The sequence below is a fragment of the Salminus brasiliensis genome, chromosome 12 (genome assembly GCF_030463535.1).
Source record: "Salminus brasiliensis chromosome 12, fSalBra1.hap2, whole genome shotgun sequence".
Taxonomy (NCBI): domain Eukaryota; kingdom Metazoa; phylum Chordata; class Actinopteri; order Characiformes; family Bryconidae; genus Salminus; species Salminus brasiliensis.
The window spans coordinates 27610179-27629572 of NC_132889.1; the positions used below are offsets into that span (position 1 = coordinate 27610179).

The 19394-nt window shown below is 43.6% G+C and overlaps 1 protein-coding gene across 2 annotated transcripts in view; it reads right to left on the reverse strand.

Annotated features, from left to right (window-relative positions):
* rapgefl1 (Rap guanine nucleotide exchange factor (GEF)-like 1) overlaps positions 1 to 13663 on the reverse strand; it is a 39092-nt gene extending 25429 nt beyond the window's left edge. Inside the window, exons 1-2 of one of the 2 annotated variants that reach the window (XM_072693788.1) lie at positions 12398 to 13663; positions 11458 to 11529 (exon numbers count right to left, since the gene is read on the reverse strand). In XM_072693788.1, the coding sequence (XP_072549889.1) occupies positions 11458 to 11529; positions 12398 to 12791 (466 nt within the window). In that variant the 5' untranslated portion in view covers positions 12792 to 13663. The remainder of the gene's footprint in view (positions 1 to 11457; positions 11530 to 12397) is intronic. The other variant, XM_072693789.1, reaches the window with a different exon arrangement.
* Positions 13664 to 19394: the final 5731 nt, after the last annotated feature.

Genomic DNA, 19394 nt, shown 5'->3' on the forward strand with positions numbered 1-19394 from the left:
TTTAGACACGTTGAACAGAGGACGTCAGGATTATATAAACTGTGATAGACAGTCCGTTACCATGGAGGCCTTATCACATCTGAACCCCCACCACCCACGCACCCTCTCCTTTCTATCTGTTTTTCTGCATCTCGCCCTCCCTTGCGCTGGAGCGGTTGGCATGAGGCAGGGAGATGGCAGAGACGGTGGAGGAGAGTGTGTTTGTGCATGAGAGAGCGAGATGGAGATAGAAGAATGCGTATGTGAGGTCTCTGCGCATTCTCGAAAGCTGTCTGCTCTTGTTATTCATATCTGGTTCATCTCAAGCCTTTTACTAAAACCTCCTTCTGTTCCGGAGAGTGTCCTGTACCTGCATCACACACCCTGCATATCTACCATGCTTGACAAGATGCTCGCTGAGCACTTTATTAGGAACACCTTTGCACCTACTTATTCATTTATCTAGTCAATCAATCGTGTGGCAGCAGTGCAATGCATAAAATCATGCAGATACGAGCCAGCAGCCCCAGGTAATGTTCGCATCAATCATCAGAATGGGGAGGAAAAATGTATTTCGGTTATTTTGAGCTTGGCATGATTGTTGATGTCAGATCTCCAGGGATTTCATGCACAACAGTCTCTGGAGTTTACTCAGAAAGGTGCAACACAATAAGAAAATACATTCAGTTAGCTGCAGTTCTGCAGATGACAATGCCTCACTGTAGACAGAGGTCATCAGTGAATGGCCAGACAGGTTTGAGCTGACAGAAAGGTTTTTCAGGATGAGTCAGATAATCACTCTATGCAACTGTGGTGACTAGAACAGCATCTCAGGGATGCACAACATATCCAACCTTGAGGATATGGGCTGCTACAACATCAGAAGATCACATTGGATTCCACCTTTGTCAGCCAAGATCAGAAAGCTGAGGCTGCAGTGAGAACAGGCTGTGTACGGTGGTTTTCTTGGCACTCATTGGGCCCACTGTTACCAATCAATCATCATTAACATCATAAACATCCCAGTCTATTTAAGTATTGCTGCTGCATTCCCCTTCATGACTACAGTTTCCCAAACTGGTTGCAGTGACATCAATCTGCTTTGAGATTGGGTAGAACTGGAGATCTTGTAGAATCCATGGCAAAAAGTACTGAATCTGAGAGCAATGGGAGACCCTAACTAGTATTAGTATAGTGTTCATAATAAAGTGCCTGGTGAGTGTGTACTAAACATATATAATGAGATGGCCTTGGCATTTCCAGACCCCACGATTACCTTTTTATTCTTTTCCAAGAAGTAAAAGACAATATATGTAACATAGTAAACATTTTTGTAACATTCAACAAAAGTGTTTAACTAATGCATTATTTACTTAATACAGTATTTCTGACATACAAAACACAAAACCCACCTGGTCACTTCATGTGACTTGGATCTGGATTGTGTCCTGATAAGATTTAAGCCCACATGCATGCATCGCTGTGTGGGATGCAATATGCAAATTTTGATCTCTGCGCTGCAATTTTCCCTGGTGTTTCGGCTGTTGAATGCATCTTGGTAAGACGGTTGTGTATACACTGCTGTAACAGGGCTAAAATGGGTAAAATGCAGACCCTCTTCTGAAGTGGTTTGAGTGTTTGTATTTGTATCTGTTTTAAATGCGTCTCGGGTGCATTAACACCTGCATTTTTGCATTTTGTCCAGATATAATCCTGACACCCAAGACGCATGAAGTGACCAGCTATAAACTGGGTCATACTGCTTGCTTATATATTTCTGCCCTGTATTTGTGCAGTGGGGGTGTACAACAGGATCCTAAAGGTAAGCAATGAGTGTTAATATTGCGGCAGCATGGGGAAAGTCAGAGCATTCCTAAAATACCCTCAAACTAAAATGCCACAGCTCCTTTCTTAATATAGTACCAGCGTTTTTGATTTTTGGCCTAACCCAATTTGTAGCTGTCTCTAGGGGGACCTTCTCCACAGCAGCAATCACGAACATCACTCCGACCCTCCTGTATGGCGCACTGGGAGCAATGACTTGGCACTTAGCTAGCACTGGTATTACATAAGACAAGAACAAATACTATGGAGCTATACATCAGTATAATGCATGTTGACAGCATTTTCACACTCACATACACTGCAAGGAACACCCATGCAAAGCAGTCCACTGCTGATTCAATGGACCTGTTTCACACACATGTTTGTCTACTGTGAGCATGAACTTTGAGCTCTCAGTGATACTGCAGCCTCAAGGTTAGCATTTATTGCACTCTCAGAGGAGAAAAAAAAAGTTCACTTTACACTTTCCAGCTTTTTCATGATTCTAAGCCATCAGCAGTAAAACACAGCTAACGCTTTCTCAGAAGAGAAGTGGGTAAAAATAGCAGGCATTCAATCAGCAGTGAAAAGAAGAAAGAAGATGAAGAAAAAAAGATTCTAGCTTGCCAACATAAATGACACACGGAAACCGAACCACCTTGGACCTTATCAAATCATTTCTGCTTAAAACATCAACCAAATCTCCCAGCTTCAAACATACCGTAGTGCTACACAGCACACACAAGCAAACTTCTTAATGTAGCACATGTCCTACTTTCTACTTTACGTCCCCCTGAGGACATGCGCTGAAAGTGAAGAAAGATGTGGGCTCTAACGTAGCCTACCAGTGATGGCAGTCAGAGTGGCCTCAATACTTCAAAATCAACATCAAAACTAAGTTGGGCAAAGTTTTTCTTTTTTTTGGGAATCATCAACACTCAACATCTTCCAATTTTGGACTGACCATTCTTATACCAGGTGAGAGAAGCTGTATGTGAATCAGGCACTAGCCAATAAAGTACAGCTAGTTTGCAGTCCAGCAACAAATGGATGGCAGAGATCCATTGGCTCTTTAAAAAATGCCAATCAAAAATATGAGTTGTGGCACTTAAGAGCAGCAAAGTCATTCATTATTCATCAACACCTCATATGGGATCAGATAACTCTGTACAACAAGTCTAGTCAATGCCAGTTAATGCCAACGATTTAGCAGCAGCTCAAGGCTAAAAGAGTTCACTCGGTTGTAGATTCTCATGCTTTGAATATTAAACAAGGATTCTGGTTAAGGTGAGCTGTGTTAAACAGATCCACCCACACAGAAGACACTAACATGCTGAGCAACTGCCTCTTACGTGACTGGCCACTTAAAAAAGCCACTCGAACCACACTTTTAAAACCCAGTTCTTCAAGTCTTCTTTCTTGATGAGCTCCTGATGTCTGGGTGCATCCATTTAGACCAGAGAAAAACTTTCTAGTTTTGTCTTTCATGCACAATTATTATCACTGCCATAATATTGACAATAAATAATAAATATGTCATAATATTGATACTATATGGTGTTGTTAAAACAATGAAAATACAAGGCAATATACTTATGACTATAGGAGTATATGACTATAAAAATAGTTGGCTGAATATTAGGTATAATAAAACGTGTAAGAAGGATATGATGTGTTTGTGTTATACGATACTGAAGAGCTGTACTTTCTAAAGAGAAAAAAATTGTAGCTTCATTTCCACAGTTGCTCTCATTATAACAGAATGTGTGTTTTTGACATAGGCCTGGCCTACCAGTGGTTTCCAAATGGCAACCCTCTTAAAACACCATGATGGTAATGATGGACTGTTTTGGACAATGAAGATTGTTTCTGAAGCTTCGACTAAAATTACTAGATTTCTCAGTACAGTTTTAGCAACAGTGATTGAGTTTATACAAAATGTCAATCAGCTTTTGCTACTGCTTTATAATTGACTATAATCCTATAATAGACTGCCACAGACACCTTATACACTGTATGGACCAAAGTATTGAGACACCTGATCCTTTATTTGTTGTTTCTTCCAAAATCAAAGGTACTAAAAAGAGTTTATCCTGATTTTTGTTGGAGAGAAAGCTATTTACCCTTTTTTTTGGAGCACTACTGTAAGGATCTGATTGCATTCAGCAAAAAAGAGCGGTTGTGAGAATAGGATGCTGGATGATCACCACACCACCTCATCCCAAAAGTATGGACAGAGCACCATAATTTCAGAGAACACAGTTCCACTGCTCTACAGCTAAGTGCTGGGTGGCTTTATTCCCTTCTAGCCCACATCTGGCATTAGGCATGGGTATCTCCTCCAGACAGTCTTATTCTATTGGCAGTTTGTTCCCCTAGACAGACTGTGTGAGTGTGTGTGTGTGCATTTGCACATCTGTGTCAGCAATGGGTGCAACATATAGTAGCTGAATGCATTCATTAGAAGGGGTGTCCACAAACATTTGGACATATAGTGTATGTCTTCATTCTGTAATATGAATAAAACAGATGGTCTGAATCCTGAAAGTTCTAATAAAGTTCCCAGTGTGACACACAAGCATTTTCCATACAGCCTAAGTGGTTTGGATGAGTTGTTAAGTTTGAAATTTACAGCAGTTTACAGTCCCATGTCTAACTATATCTGAATTACAGAGCCACGTTTTTGCCACGTACATGGGTGACGATGCAATTTTATCTAAACATCACTTAAGAAGAACCTCTCCAGCAATGTGAGGTAGGCTAAAAGGTCACAGCATGCAGCACACTATGCTGCAATTAAAAGAAGCTGTGGAAAAGATGAGAAAGTCACTAAAATACTGTATGTCAGTCTGGAAAGCGGGAAGTCATTTCGAAGATTATGGGACTCCAGCAAACCACAATGAGCGTCTCCAAATCGAGGAAAATGGAAACTGGGGTGATCATTTCCAGAAGAGAATGAAAATGAATTTTTCATTAAATATGAATAAATCTTATATGCAAATGAATTAATAATCAAGCTAAACAACAAATATCTGATTGGTCTGGCCTGGCCTAAATAAATCACCAGGCAGCTTCATGGTCATACTTTCCCGTGTTATGACGGGTCCAACAGAGATGTACATATATTTTTAATTGGTCTGTAAATAGACTTACTGCCTGCATTAAATGCATTTGCTGTGTTCAATTGTTCGACTTGAAGAATCTCAGTCAAATGACGGGTCCCTGACTGATGATTCGACTGGTTGACTTTCAGGAGGCAGTCCTATCAAAATTCCTCCAAGACTCACAAATAAAACAGATAAACACAACATCTACAGAGACTGCCTGCTTTGCTCACCGCAGATATAGTCAGTGTTCATGACCTTCATGTCATAACTGATAAGCAAAAACCTACAAAAAATATTAGAAAAAAACATCTTAATGACCCTTAATGAGCCTTTTGGAAAAATGTTCTGTGGACAGATGGATCAAAAGTGAACCTTTTGGAGGACAGGGGTCCTGGAACATCTGGCATAAAGCTAAAGAACATCCTACCAAACAGTCAAACATGGTGGTGGTAGTGTGATGGTGTGGGGACACTTTGCTGCTTCAGAAGCTGGGTGACTTGGCATAACTGGCAGAAACAGGAATTATAATCTTTAACAGAAAATCCTGCACAAAAACATTTGTTGACCTGAAGCTCAAGAGCAATCAGGTTATACATCAAGACAAAATCCAAGCCAAAGTCCTGACTTAAACCCCACTGAGATGCAGTAGTAGGACCTTCAACAGGCAGCATATGCTCAAAACCCTCAAGTGTGCCAAAATGCATCCATAGAAATGTGAAAGACCGATCTCCTGCATTTCATGGGGTTCAGACTTCAACAAATGTTTCTGCACCAGCTAGTCTAGAAAACAGATAATGCAGTTGCCTTTTGTATTGCACATATTGGACTGTCTCTTAGTCACAGTGATGACAGTGCACTAATCACATCCCTCGCTCGGGTTCGGGCCTATAGGCTGTTATTAGGGCTGTCTTTTGAGCCACTGATCGCGGAGCTAGGGGCCATCTGTGTGTGTGAGCGCTTGCGAAATGTGGCAAACAGAGTGAACGAAAAAGAGAGCAACCGCTGCTCTGCCTTCTGAGTATCATCACGTGGCATATTTTGCTCGTCCTCACTGCAATGCTGTTATAACACAATGTGCATGCAAGTGTGTGGGTGTGAGAGGTTCTGCAAGTGCCCTCTTTTCTGTTATTCTAACTCGACGCACACATATGAGCAAAAAAGCGTGCAGGAGCGAAGGAGAGTAAGAGAAAGATAGGGCGAGCGAGCTGCACTTTTAGAGCTGCCCTCTTTCCAACTTTATCAAAGCAGTGCTCTCTCTACACCCAAAGTGATCGGCCCGTCCCTGCAGACTGCGCTTCACCCTCCTCTCATCCTCCCTTCCTTTCCTTCCTGTTCCCTCTTCCTCCTCTTCCCTACTCCTCCCTACAAGAGAGCGCTGGTTGCCATGTGAACAGGTGCTGTGCCTGAAGAGTAGTGCCTCTGCACATAGAGACATTTGCAAGAGAAACACACACATACACATACTAGAGCTGCTAAAATGAGCAAAACCAGTATTATTATTTTTTGAATATTGCAGCTGCAAATACACTATACGTCCAAATGTTTGTGGACACCCTTACTAATGAATGCATCCGTCTACTTCTGTCTAGTCCTGATAGAATAGGACTCTCTGGAGCAGATAAACATGACCCTATTGGCACCGTGTCTAATGCCAGGTGGGCTATAGGGTTATAAAGCCCCCCCCAAACATTGAGCTGTGGAGCAGTGGAACTGTGTTCTCTGGGATGATGGTGCTCCATCTAATATTTTTGGGAAGAGGTAGGGTGGTTCCAAAACTGCCACTTTTGACAATTTCTGTGAAATTATAAACGATGTATGCACACACACACACATGCATATAGACAATCACATAAACGCACACGTATTGGACCAAACAGTGCGCTCTTCATGCATACAAAACCGCCTACCCGTCAAACCCTGTCAAAAAACATGAGTCAGAAACATGCATTAAAAAGCAGATAAATGCCCCCCCCTACACACATGTGAACATGCAGTCGTGTGGCAACATGCAACCCCAAATGCACACAAACACACAGACTTCAAAGCAACACACATTCATCCTGCACATGGTCAAGTGCAGCAGCCCTGGGGGCCCCCATTCCATGTCTTCAGCAGAGAGTGGCCCAGGTGCGTGGGCTATGCACAGAGCGAGTGGGCACAACCATTAAGAGAGAAAGAGAGAGAGAGACAGAGAGAGAGAGAGAGAAAGAGTGATACTGACGTTATGTAAAGCCCTCCAAAGGGAGGCCAGTGAGTGGGTAGCCATTTCTTCCTAATCCCTCGCTCTTTTCAAAAAAAAAAAAAGAAAAAGGCAACATTCCTCCCACACAGACCCATGCCACCACTCTCTCACGTTGCACTTGTGTTTCTCCCTTTCTCTCCGTCTCTTTCTACAGCTCGCTCTCTCTCGCGCGCTGAGAACTTCTTAAGAATGCGCCTGAGGAGTGTTTTGCAATTCGAAGGGCGGCGTATGGAGACCTCAGTACAGCTAAACCAAACGGGCTTCAGGCCACAGAGGGGTCCACATGCTCCATAGCTTGATTAGCGCAGTGGAAGATGACTCAGCTGACTGACACGAAGCACAGGTGGCTGTAAAGTCCACCTGATTAGAATTTCACATTTGCATACTCAGAGAGAAGTTGAGCGTGCAGGAGTTTGCGATGCATGTAGGTGTGCAGCTAATTTAGCACCCAGGCTAGTTAGAGTCAATCTATTTTCTGAGCGTGGGCGTGTGGGCGTGGGCGCTGTAATTGTAGCTGTCAGAGTCGCAAAGATCTAGCGCTGAGGATAAACAGCGTAAGGCGCAGGTGCAGGATTCAGAATGGCTTCCTGATGTCATGCCTGTCCATCAAGATCACCTTGAGTGGAGTCTGACTCACATGTTAACACGAATGATGACAAACGGCAATCTGGTTCCTTCTGAGAACCAGAGGAAATAGGATAGGATAGGCATGTGTTCCAATTAGCTAATGTTTAGTAGTTGGCCAGTGCCCGGAGAGAGCAATTAAAGGAATTACTTGTGTCCAAACGCATATAGCGGTAGCCGTCTTTAAGTCTATATTTTGTCATACAGCTTCAGAAATCATGTAACCATGATTACCAACTTGATAACATGGTTTGGGGCAAGTGTGAGATTAGGTCTCCCTGACTTGTTAGTTACATTAACGTTGTAGTTCTAGCACAAAACTAGTAAAGCACGTTTCAAGCTCTCTAATATATCCTGCCTGACTGCTTACTTTAAGAGTAATGGCAAACTATAAATAAGTGACTCAACCATCTAATGCACTCCCACTATGGGTCAGGGGTCGCAAGTTGCTGCTTTGCCATCAGTGACCTGAGTCTGAGAGAGCACAATTGGCTGTGCTTTCTCCAGGTGGGTAGATGTTGGCCAGCAGAGGCATCTGTTAGCTGGTGCTGGTGCGGTGAAGCAAACAGCAAAACTATAAACAGCACAGCAATGCCACATTGGCAACAGTTCAAAAAGAGGTGATGACTAGTTCACATGTTTTGGAGGAGACATGTGTGACCAATCTTTCCTTTCCTAGTGTCAGGATAATAGCTAGTGCTAGGGGAGCTACGAGCAGGTGGGTTAATGCAGCACCAAGTTGGGAGAAAAAGAGAAACATTCCCTTTATTACCCTGTAGAGAAGTACTGCCAACAGAATATGACTCTCTGGTGCTGATAAACATGAACATATTGGCACTGTGCCAGGCATGGGCTAGAGGGGTATAAAGCTCCCCAGCAATTGCATTCTCTGGAATGATGGTGGCCCATCCGATACAATGCAATCAAATCCTCACAGCTCCTCCAAAATCTAGTAGAAGGCCTTCCCTGGACAGTAGATAGTTTCTCCCAACAAAAGATGGATAAACTCTTTAATATCTTTTTATTATTTCTTAATTATCTTAATTATTATTTCGGAAGAAACTATGAAGAAGCAGGTGTCCCAATACTTTTGTCCATATAGCATGTGGACAAAAGTGTGGAAGAAACAAACCACTCCTCATTCACACAATAAAGGGAATCTCCCAGTGCAGTACCAGCTTGTCCTGCCAAAACAAGGGACTCACTCACTTGCCAAACTGCTGTCTGTACCTTTTCTAATGTTGCCCTTTGAAATCCTGCCCCGACATGCTTGCTTGTGAAACATCTTGTACTTGTGGATCACAACTGCAGGGCAGGAGGTAAACATAATTACATAAGAGTGAAGCAGCTGACCTCTGGTGAACTGCAGCACTTTGATTCCATTCCTTCACATGCACTCGGCCACTCATTATTTGCTCTCGCAAATCGTACCACGCAATGATATGGAGAGTTTCAGGTTGACCGAGTGTGAGCAAGTCCCAGGGGTGCCACGGCAAATGTAAGACTGAAGCCAAAATAAGAGTGAATACAGGGTTTTGTTTCTATCATGAGAACGGGGGCCGTAGATGAGCTGTGACTTTCGTCACCATTGTGAGAGCTGGCATCACTAATGTGTGTTTGGCCTTCTTTGGGTAGATGGTTGGTACTCCATCAGCAGCTGTAGTTTTTGTCAGAGTGGCAGTGTGATTTGCTATATGGACATAAGGGAAGGCTTTCTACTAGATTCTAGAGCACTGATGTGAGGATTTGATTGTATTCAGCAACAAGAATGTACCAAACCTACTGGATTGAGCAGCATCATTTCAGAGAACACAGTTCCACTTTATACCCCTCTAGCTCACACCTGGCATGAGGCATGGTGCCAATTGGTTCATGTTTATCTGCTCCAAAGAGTCCCATTCTATTGGCAATACTTCTCTACAGGGGTAGACTGCGTGTGTGTATTTGCACATCTGTGTCAGCAATGGTTGCAGCGGAAAGTAGCTGACTGAATTCATTAGAAGGGGTGTCCAAAGTAATGTGGATACATACTGTATAGTGTGATACACTGGCCTCATGATCTGAGCTCAGTAGACCACCCCAATTCATAATCCTCAGATTCATTGCTGCAGACTGCAGGTCATAACGAGACAGTCAATCTGGGAGCGTATCGTTAGCTAATCCAGGATTAGCGGTGCTTTTTCAAATGTTCGCAGACCTCTGGAATGACAGACAGTTTTACAAATGACAGCATAATGTTCCAAGGAACAGGTTGGGCAGGAAGTGTTCACAACTCAACCGTCAAACGTGTGCAGTATACTAAACCTATAAGTCCCTCTGGATATAGATCAGATAAAGGTTTTTAATGGGGCACTAAAACAGACTCATCTGTAAAGTTATCAGAGATCTGCATTTGTCAGAGACTTTGATGATAGCTTTCAGATTGAGCAGGAAGACATTTCAAAGATGTTTTAAACATGTGAATGAGACAGCCTTGCTAGATGTACACAGGATGTCTACATTTCAGCCAGACCAAAAGATCTTTTGAAGACATTGCAGACAACTATTTTGAGAAAATAGACATCGTATAAAAAAGAAAGCTTTGCTGGCTGACAAAATAACTTCCCTGATTAGCTAGCATCCATATTTCCAGAAATGTAACAGGCCAATTTAAGTAAGACCAGGTTGCCCCAAAACTGGCTGTCCATGGACATCTCATGTTGGTTGGTGCTCACTGAGCAAGCCCACATCAACAAACCTCTTTCAGTACTACATGGACAAAGGTGAGAGGGCTAGTGTGTTGAGACACCGAACCAGAGTGCTAAATTCCTGACATGTATCTTGACACGACCTGAAAAACATTTGGACGCCAAAGCATGCTTTGAGGGGTACAGGGGCCTCCAGAGAATGTGTTTATTAGGAAATTCCGAAACAGGACCCAACAAAGGCCGACACAATTTATTGAGGTGTTTCATCTTCTGCGATGCAGGAACATCTATATAGGCCATCAGTCTAAAATTCTGTAAGAATGTTGGCCTATATAAGCTGCTGGCTTCTGCTCTTTTGTGTTTTACCCATCTATTATCTATTTACAGATTATAATTGGCAAGTGTCACATTACATTATGACAGACAGACAACCTTGACCCTTAAAGCCCAGTAAGCTTGAGTCAAATTTAGACAGTCATGGGACTCAGGGGAGAAGAATTCTGTCCAGAGCATTCCTATTTGCTTTGTCATTCGAGCGACAGAACTTCTCCGTAACCAAAGGCAATAATACAGTGGACCCAGGAAATCGCTTGTCGGCCTATTGATTTCACATACAGCGCCATTCCCACAGACTGGCCCTTATGCACAGGCATACTTCTCAAGGCTCTGTAGTTTCCATGGTTACTTCACAATAACACTTCACTGCACATGTGCCGCGGCTGCTGCTGCTGCTGCGCCATGGTGCTCATGATTCACTGTTAGCAGTCAATTCTGAAGAAATCACTACTGATACCATTACAACAGGAAGAGGTCTGGAGGTGTGCAACACTCCACACGCCACAAGGATGACATTGTGTTTAACTGACCAGCCCGTCGATAATAATTAGTCTGGGCATAGCAGAACACAGGTGACACCTTTTAGGTGAAGTTGTGGGTGAAGGGAATGGCTGACGGGACGGGAAGTCTGTGACGGGAAGAACCACTAGGAAAGTACCTTGGAAATCCTTTCCTTTGCCCGCATACATGGCCAGACAGCAGGACAGCTTCTCAAACAGGAATGCCCCGGCTGAAAGGGAAACCGAACGTTGGCAAAACATCCACTCCAGTGACTTCTCAGCTAAAGGCCTGGCACATGATAAGCAAGGATAATAAAAGTCATTTCATGGCATGATATGAAGCTCACCCTCCACCACAACCACGCTCTCATGTATTAAATATAACACCATCATAACCAGGCATTTCCTACAGCAACAAACTCCTGCTGCTGAGCGAGAAACATGACCTCGTTTCCTCAAATGAATAAGTAAGCAGACGACACACGACACGCCGCGCAAAGCCACTTCACGTAGAACCACATGCCAGGCAATGTCGTCCACCCTCGGTCTCTTTCACCGGGCTAATCCTGGCCGCTTACGCCGGATTCATCATTACTCGTTATTACTACTCGCTTCGCCTTTGCTTTGCCGAGGCAGCGCGGCGTTAAGCTCAGACAAGTCATGGCAGCGTTATTTTTTTCTCCTGGTTTTTGAGGTTGGTGTAATGGCTGAATAACTCCGGTGTTATTATGTAACCTCAAGAGTAGTGTAGTGGTGCAAAGGGGAGTCATTTCGCCCTGAGCGGCTTCTACTTCAACCCTCGTGTGGTCGCTGGGCCTGTTGGTGCCGTTTTAGTGCCGTAGACGATTTCTTTCAGCCAGCGATCGCCTGAAAACAGCACAGACAGCACCTCGCCGTGTTGTGTCTGCGGTGTGAACGCCTCGCTTCTGCACCCCACTCACAAGAGGCCAGAGATCCGGGATGAGCGGGGAGTCACGACGGGGCTGCGGTTAGGTGATGACAATGCGCACGACAGCGGTGCGGGTGGTGTCGCTTATCACTATATTCAATATATAATATATTAATAGAGATTAGATGTAATATATCACAGTCGCTTACCGGTGCAGTTGCCGTACCGCTTGCCCGCCACGCTGTCCAGCAGCGCCAGTGCCAGGTTATCCGGCGTGTCCGCAGCCAGAGGAGTCCAGCTGGTGTCCAGGCTCGCTTCGGAGCTCTGCTCGTCGCTGGACAGCGAGGGGCTCCTGATGTCCGCTGCTGCGGACGGCCAGCACGGTGCCTCCTCCGTCTCGGGGCTGAAGACGTCCCGCGCCGGGCCGCCTTCGGGAGAGGTCTCCCTGAAGAACGGGACCACGCGGGACAGGCTGGCCCGCCGCCGCGACGCCCCGGTGCCAGCCGCCTTGTCCCCGAAGCCCCCGGCGCGAGTGAGCGCGTTGGTCTGCTTCTTCAGAAACTTTTCCAGTGGCTTCATTCCAGCCGGCATTTTGGTGGGCATACAGCGAGAAGGCCTTTGGGTCTGTCCTAATTACCGCTAAATTACGAGTTCTGCTAATTGTGCTAAAAAGGCGCGAGCGTTTACATTTTACCTCAGTTAGGAGAAGAAGACAAAAGCACGGGGATATCCTTCACTCTCGCTGCTGCGGGTCTGTCAGGAGGACGCAGCCATCAGTGAAATATTAATATCCACACTAATGAATAAACTGTGTCCGGCTAGCAGCCTTCAAACGGACTAACGGGGGCGCACAGTTTTATAGCCCACCAGAGAGCCCTACAGAAATAGGCTAATAAAAGCCCAAAACGTGCTCCGGTGCAGCCGCTCCCTGTCTCGCCGTCCTCTGCAGTCGTTCAGGTCGTGTGAGAGAGACAGACAGTTTTCTGTTGCAGTAGACGAGCAGGGGACATGCCGTCGTGAGAGCGCGGCTCCAGGCGGAGAGCTAGCGTGCAGAGCTGAAAGGCTAAAGGCGCGGACACGCGTTCAGGAGGAAGAGATAAGCGAGCAGCAGCAGAGCCCGATAAACACGGCGCCGTTTTACACCGACCTCGATGCAGTCAGTGAGTCTGTGAGAGATGCTCAGCGGTGCTGTCGGCAGAGCCTGCCTCCCTAATCAACAGAACGGGGCTACGATGGGCTGGACAAGTACATATCTGCTCGACTCAGCGACGTCCTCTCTCGTCTTCCCTCCTTCTTTCGCCCTCGGTGTCTTTTCGTCTCTGTGTGGAGGTGCGTTGTCGTTCGTAGGTGAGAGGTCCTGAGCTGTTCTCCTCCTGCCTACACAGGCTACAGTAATACACACCCAACGGGGGCGTGCGTGCGAGTGAATGTGTTGTGACCGCGACGGCGGTTCGGTAGCGTTGTTTTTCCCACCCGTTTTCGCACAAACCCCGCCTCCCGCGCTGGGATTGGCTGAGTCGTAGTCCGCGTCCCGCGCTGGGATTGGTCAGTTGTGGCCCAAAGCGTTATGCTTTTGTGAATACGAATCACCTGCCAATCTTTGCCTAGTGGGCGGGGCGGGGGTTCAATACTGGTGGGAAACAAAATACCATGGTTCAGTTGCTCCCTCCTCCTCCTCCTCCTCCTCCTCCGCCTCCTCCTCCTCCTCCTCGTTTCTCCCCCGCTCTCCTCTGCGGTTGCTGGAGGTGCAGCAGCCTACAAATGATATAAAGCAGCAAGTACTGACTTCAACAAAACAGGCACAGCAGGCACGTGATCACCAGAGCGCCTGGGACATGAAAGCCATTTAGATAAACGCAAATAAATTTACATATTTCAGCATTTCCATGAATCTACGCCAGGTGCTTGGTGGAGTGCCCAGAGATGGATGGTATGTGATGCCCAACGTAGCTATCTCCTCACTCTACATGCACATTTTGGAGATACATTTGAGTACACATTAAGTATCAGTAAGGACTGATGAGAAACAACACTGGCTAATTAATGAAGGTACCTAGCTATATAGCCTAATAGTATATAATACAAAAGTATTGGGACACCCGCTCGTTCATTGTTTCTTCCAAATTCAAAGGTATTAAAAAATAATTTATGCTGCTTTTTGGAGTAACTGTCTCTACTGTCCAGGGAAGAAGGCTTTCCACTAGATTTTGGAGCATTACTGTGAGGCTTTGACTGTATTCAGAGCGTCAGTGTGGTCAGGATGTAGGATGATCACCACTACACCTCACCCCAACTCATCCCAAAAGTATTAGATGGAGCACCATCATTCCAGAGCTCAATGCTGGGGGCTTATACCCCTCTAGCCCATGCCTGGCAGTAGGCATGGTACTAACAGGCTGATGTTTACCTGCTCTGAAGAGTCCTATTCTGTTCTACAAGGACACCTGTGTCAGCAATGGGTGCAACTAAAAGTAGCTGAATGCATTCATTAGAAGGGGTGTCCACAAACATTTGGACATGTAGGGCATCATTCTCAAATGAGATGCAAACATATAAATGGGACTATAGATATATATGTATAACTGTGTGCCCTCTATATATATATATATGTATATATGTATGTGGCCTGCGTGGTGATTCGTTGTTTTTCCTTTCTGTATTTGAGTCTAATTCATCCACTTGTCACCCTTGCCAACATCTTGCAATGAGACTGGGTCAGCTTTCTGTGAGACCCGTCATTATTTCCAAGAGGTCCAGATGGAAGACATAACCCAAAAGGATATGTATGCATAGCGTTTAGATCTCTTCATGCCTGATTCCACAAATTAATTAAAAAGAGTAACTACGAGATGCGTGGCACTGGATGTCAGACCCCCGGCATGGCTAAACATTAAGCTGCCTAGTAAATGTGAGCTAACAAAGTAGCGTAACTTGATCAGCTGTGCTGTGTTGCCTGTTCGTCTCCTGTTGTTAAATAAACATAGTAAAAGGAGTAAAACACTCATTAGTAGTGTCTAAACTTAGAGGTATCTTTGAATTTTAGCCTATTCAAACTAGCTGAGGTTTTTCTTGGGTAAATAGCAAAGCACTTCTGTAAGTCGCTCTGGATAAGAGCATCTGCTAAATGCCGTAAATGTAAATGTACTTTTCACAGTACATCTCTCTCATGTGAGTTCGGCAGTTGCAATTTTGTAAATACACTGGGCTCCAAATGTATTTGGGCAGCATCGGTTTGGGTTGTTTTAGCACTGTGTTTATGTGACCATGGGGTTCAAAAACCGATTCTCATCTTATTTATTAAATTATTTCCCCTACTCGGATATTTTCATCCACTATGGACATACACTGTATTTCCAAAAGTATAAAGACACTCCTTCTAATTCACGAAGGTGCACCTATTGCTGACAAAGACGCTTAACTGCACACACAGCTTGTATAACCTCCCAGAAAAGTATTGATAATAGAATGGGACGCTTAGGGGAAGCTGCACATTAGCCCACGGTCACCATGCCCAATGCCAAGCATCGGCTAAAGGGATATAAAGCCTTCCAGCTCTGGGCTGTGAAGCGGTCGAAGTGTATTATCTGGAGTGATGCAGCTCTATCCAATATCTATGGGGTGCTGAATTGATATTTGTGGCCTAGAACTAATCCAGAACCAACAATCTTCAGCTCCCTACTACTAGGCAGTTCAACCTGCTCTAACCTATAAATCTTTAATAAGCAAGTGTCTACAAACTTTAGGACAAATCTTCATCTACAAATATACAAAAGCTAAGCTGGGGGAATAAGTTGCAGAAACTATGAATTGTAAGCTCAAGTTTCTCACTATGGCAAACATGGCCATGCATGTGTCTGAATTACTCTGTCGACACATTTTCATGAAATACAGTTTCTAAATGTATCGCTGGCTCGACTTAATGACAAGTGTACTGATAAGCTGGAGTGTAAAAACAAACAGCTCATGGTGAAAACATAGCACTCGATCTGTGAAACAGGGTGGGGGTAGTGTCACTGCCACAGGAGCTGGCCTGTGTGTGTGCATGGCCACAGTGTTTTACTTATATAAGATTCATTATTAAAGAAAGTCCAGCTGTTTTTTTTTTTTTTTAAATATGAATGTACATTTAAAAAGAGAATATGTACAGTCTATTTACAGAAACTAAGCTGCAAAATCAGCCCGTTTTCAATTCAGTTTCTTTGATGTTGAGATGAGAATCAACTCATTTACATATATTTGTTCATTCAGTCTATAGCAGTTTAGCCCCACCCATTCAAAGTGCATTTCTCAGAAGCTATTCAGCTCTGAAGGTTTTTTAAATGAGGCACAATACAGGGCAGCCAATCAAAACAGAGCTCTTATCTTAGATCTGTCTTAAAGGCACAGTAACAAAGGCAACCTGTTAAATTCTAAGGAATAAACAGAGGATGGAAAACAGCCATTACAAATGGATATCATATTACTGGAAAAATGTAGGTTATGGAATTTTAAAGTTTGTGGAAGAGCAATATGAAACTGGTGAAACTGAATTTCATGTTGGTGATTGTTGGTGATGTACAATCAAACTACTAAAATACATTCACTTCACATTATCAGAGCAATCATACCATGATTCACAGAGACCATGCACTGAAATATGTCTAAGCAGACCAAACCCAAGACGATTCATTGTTTTCTTCTCTGCAGATCTCCTTTTTTTTTTTTTTTTGCTTTGGTTGCAGGTGTCAGGCACTTCCCACACCTTCATAAAACACTACATACACATACATCCATTGATTATCTTATATATTAATGTGTTTATGGCTTTTTTTAACATGAGGGGGTGTTGCCAGTGATTTTACCTCATGTAAGCCTCGCGGGAAATCATTTAATGCGTGACCTCCTGCAGCAGTTTGCTTTTATCCTGGATGTTATTCTGAAATTAAATTGAAAAAAAATGTGAAATAAGACAGAAAATAATGCTTATTTGAAACTGAATTTCTCATGTTTAATCGCACATCACCAATCATGAAATTTATTTGGAGATTTTATATTTCTTGTCTACAAACCTCACAAGTTTCAATACAGAATTTAATTATAAAGGTTGTGATATGAGTGAAATACTAAAGGAAAAGTAAAAAAAAAAATGCTCCTAATGCTTGGGGTCAGGACCCAGCCCATTCCTTCTTCACAGGGGTCATCAGGTAGGTACCTCCCTTTATCAGTGTTTCGCTGCATTAAGCTCATGACACTTCTGGAAAGCTCAACAGTGAGGTCTGGTGTCCCAGAGAGAGATACAGATGTACAGATACATTTAGATGAACATTTCTAACGCTGTGATTTGAAATTCATACACTTATATACTTTGATGGTCTGAAAGGTGCTTAAATAAGATGTTTTCTAATTGCTATGCACTGCACACCAGCATGTATTGTGGAAAAGCAATTATACATTAAATGGATGAATAATTGTTCTGTGAATTGAATAAATGAATGAATAAATTAATGAATGAATAAAATTTATCAATACATATTTTTGTCACAGTGGGCAGGGCACTGTAAGAGAGACCTACTTTTAACAATAGGACCAAACCAACCACATCAACCACTTAACGTTATAACTGGCACATTCTCCTGAAGTGAACTTCTTCTTAAGCGTCCAGGGCTACCTTAGTAGTACTGGCAAAACCAGACACCAGAATATATTACTGAGGAAGCACTGCCACTTTCACAACAGTTCCTCAATTAGCTTAGGAAAATACTGTTGACTGCAATGCAGGATCTAAGAAAAGGCCATTCTGCTCAGTTATTCACTTGCACACTACAAACTATAGACAGAGTGAAAAGCAGAGGTTTTCAGACACGACATTCAGTGCACTTGCACAGTGACATGTGGTCATAACCTGTGAGAAAGAAAGTAGAGAAACAGTATTTCTGAATGTCAATTTGGCATAAACATTTGACTGGTTTAAAATGGTATTAAAAAATCCCCAGACAGTTTTAGAAGCCTCAAGTAAAGTGAGAAGTGTTGTATTACAAATTTAGGCTTGTTTCTCAGAGAATTCCCCTCAGTCACCATGGAAATTATGTTTGAGAGTGAAACCGTGACGCAGGAAGGTGTTGCATAGCACCCCGGGCCTGCGGTGGACTTCTGGTTACAGGGCTAAATTAAGACACAGTGGTGTGGTCGTGTTTTCAACGCACTTGTTGAAGTAGACGCAGACTCGCACACACACTTGCTTTTACTCTTGCCTCATGAGCCACTTCTTCTTTCTAATAATTTATTCCATTTTGTTAGACATTTTGAAGGGGGACGTTCAGTCTTTCCTCAGAATGGCAATTACATCACATTTCTGCCAGCCTCTGCCTTACGTTGTGTGAAAACACTCAGGAGCTGTGGGAGTGAATGCTGGAGAATGCCGTGGCAATGATTTGGTCAAGCGTCATATGTCAAATGACCTCAGATCATATGACAATCTCTGAGTTGGAAAATCTGACTGGATATCACTTTGCAATCGGCGGCTCTTTAAGAAGAAAGCCCTGTTTAGAGAACACTGCACTTTGTCTTCCTTGTGGAGTCTGAAATGCCAGATCACGAGAGTTTGAAGGGTCCGAGTACTCCTTTCATTCTAATCATAAGAAAACTAAACCTGGTGTTCATCAAGGCTATGGAAAAAGAAAAATGTCTGAAAGATTATATTTATTATTATTATTATTATTATTATCATATTTATTACTACTGCCTTTAATCCAGCAAATACTATTTGGTACAAGCATTTTTCTAGACCTGTGGGTTGTGAGCTGTGGTACGCCCAGTGACTTTAGGGTTGTGTCAAAAACTCCTGACATTAAATATGATCTAATTTTATTCCATTAGATGGCTGTGCAGTTACACAGGTACTTCCCCCGATACAGAGTGATGAGTGATGAGTGAACACAATACTGATAATATTTAGCATAGTTCTAACATAGGCTCTAATATACTGTTTTCAGTAAAGATGTGCTGAAAATGCAGTTCATATTAAGCTGATCTACTAAGTGATGAGTGTAGTGGACTGGTCATCGGGGAGTGTTGGCCTGTAAGGGTCTATAGGCTTATCCTCAGTGCATGGCATAGCAAAAAAACAAAGCATAATGACAGCAACTGAGATGAGTAACTGACAAAGGCTAGCTGGAGAGAGATCCTCCAGATAACATGAAAGGCAGGTGTAGACTGGTCACTGGGAAG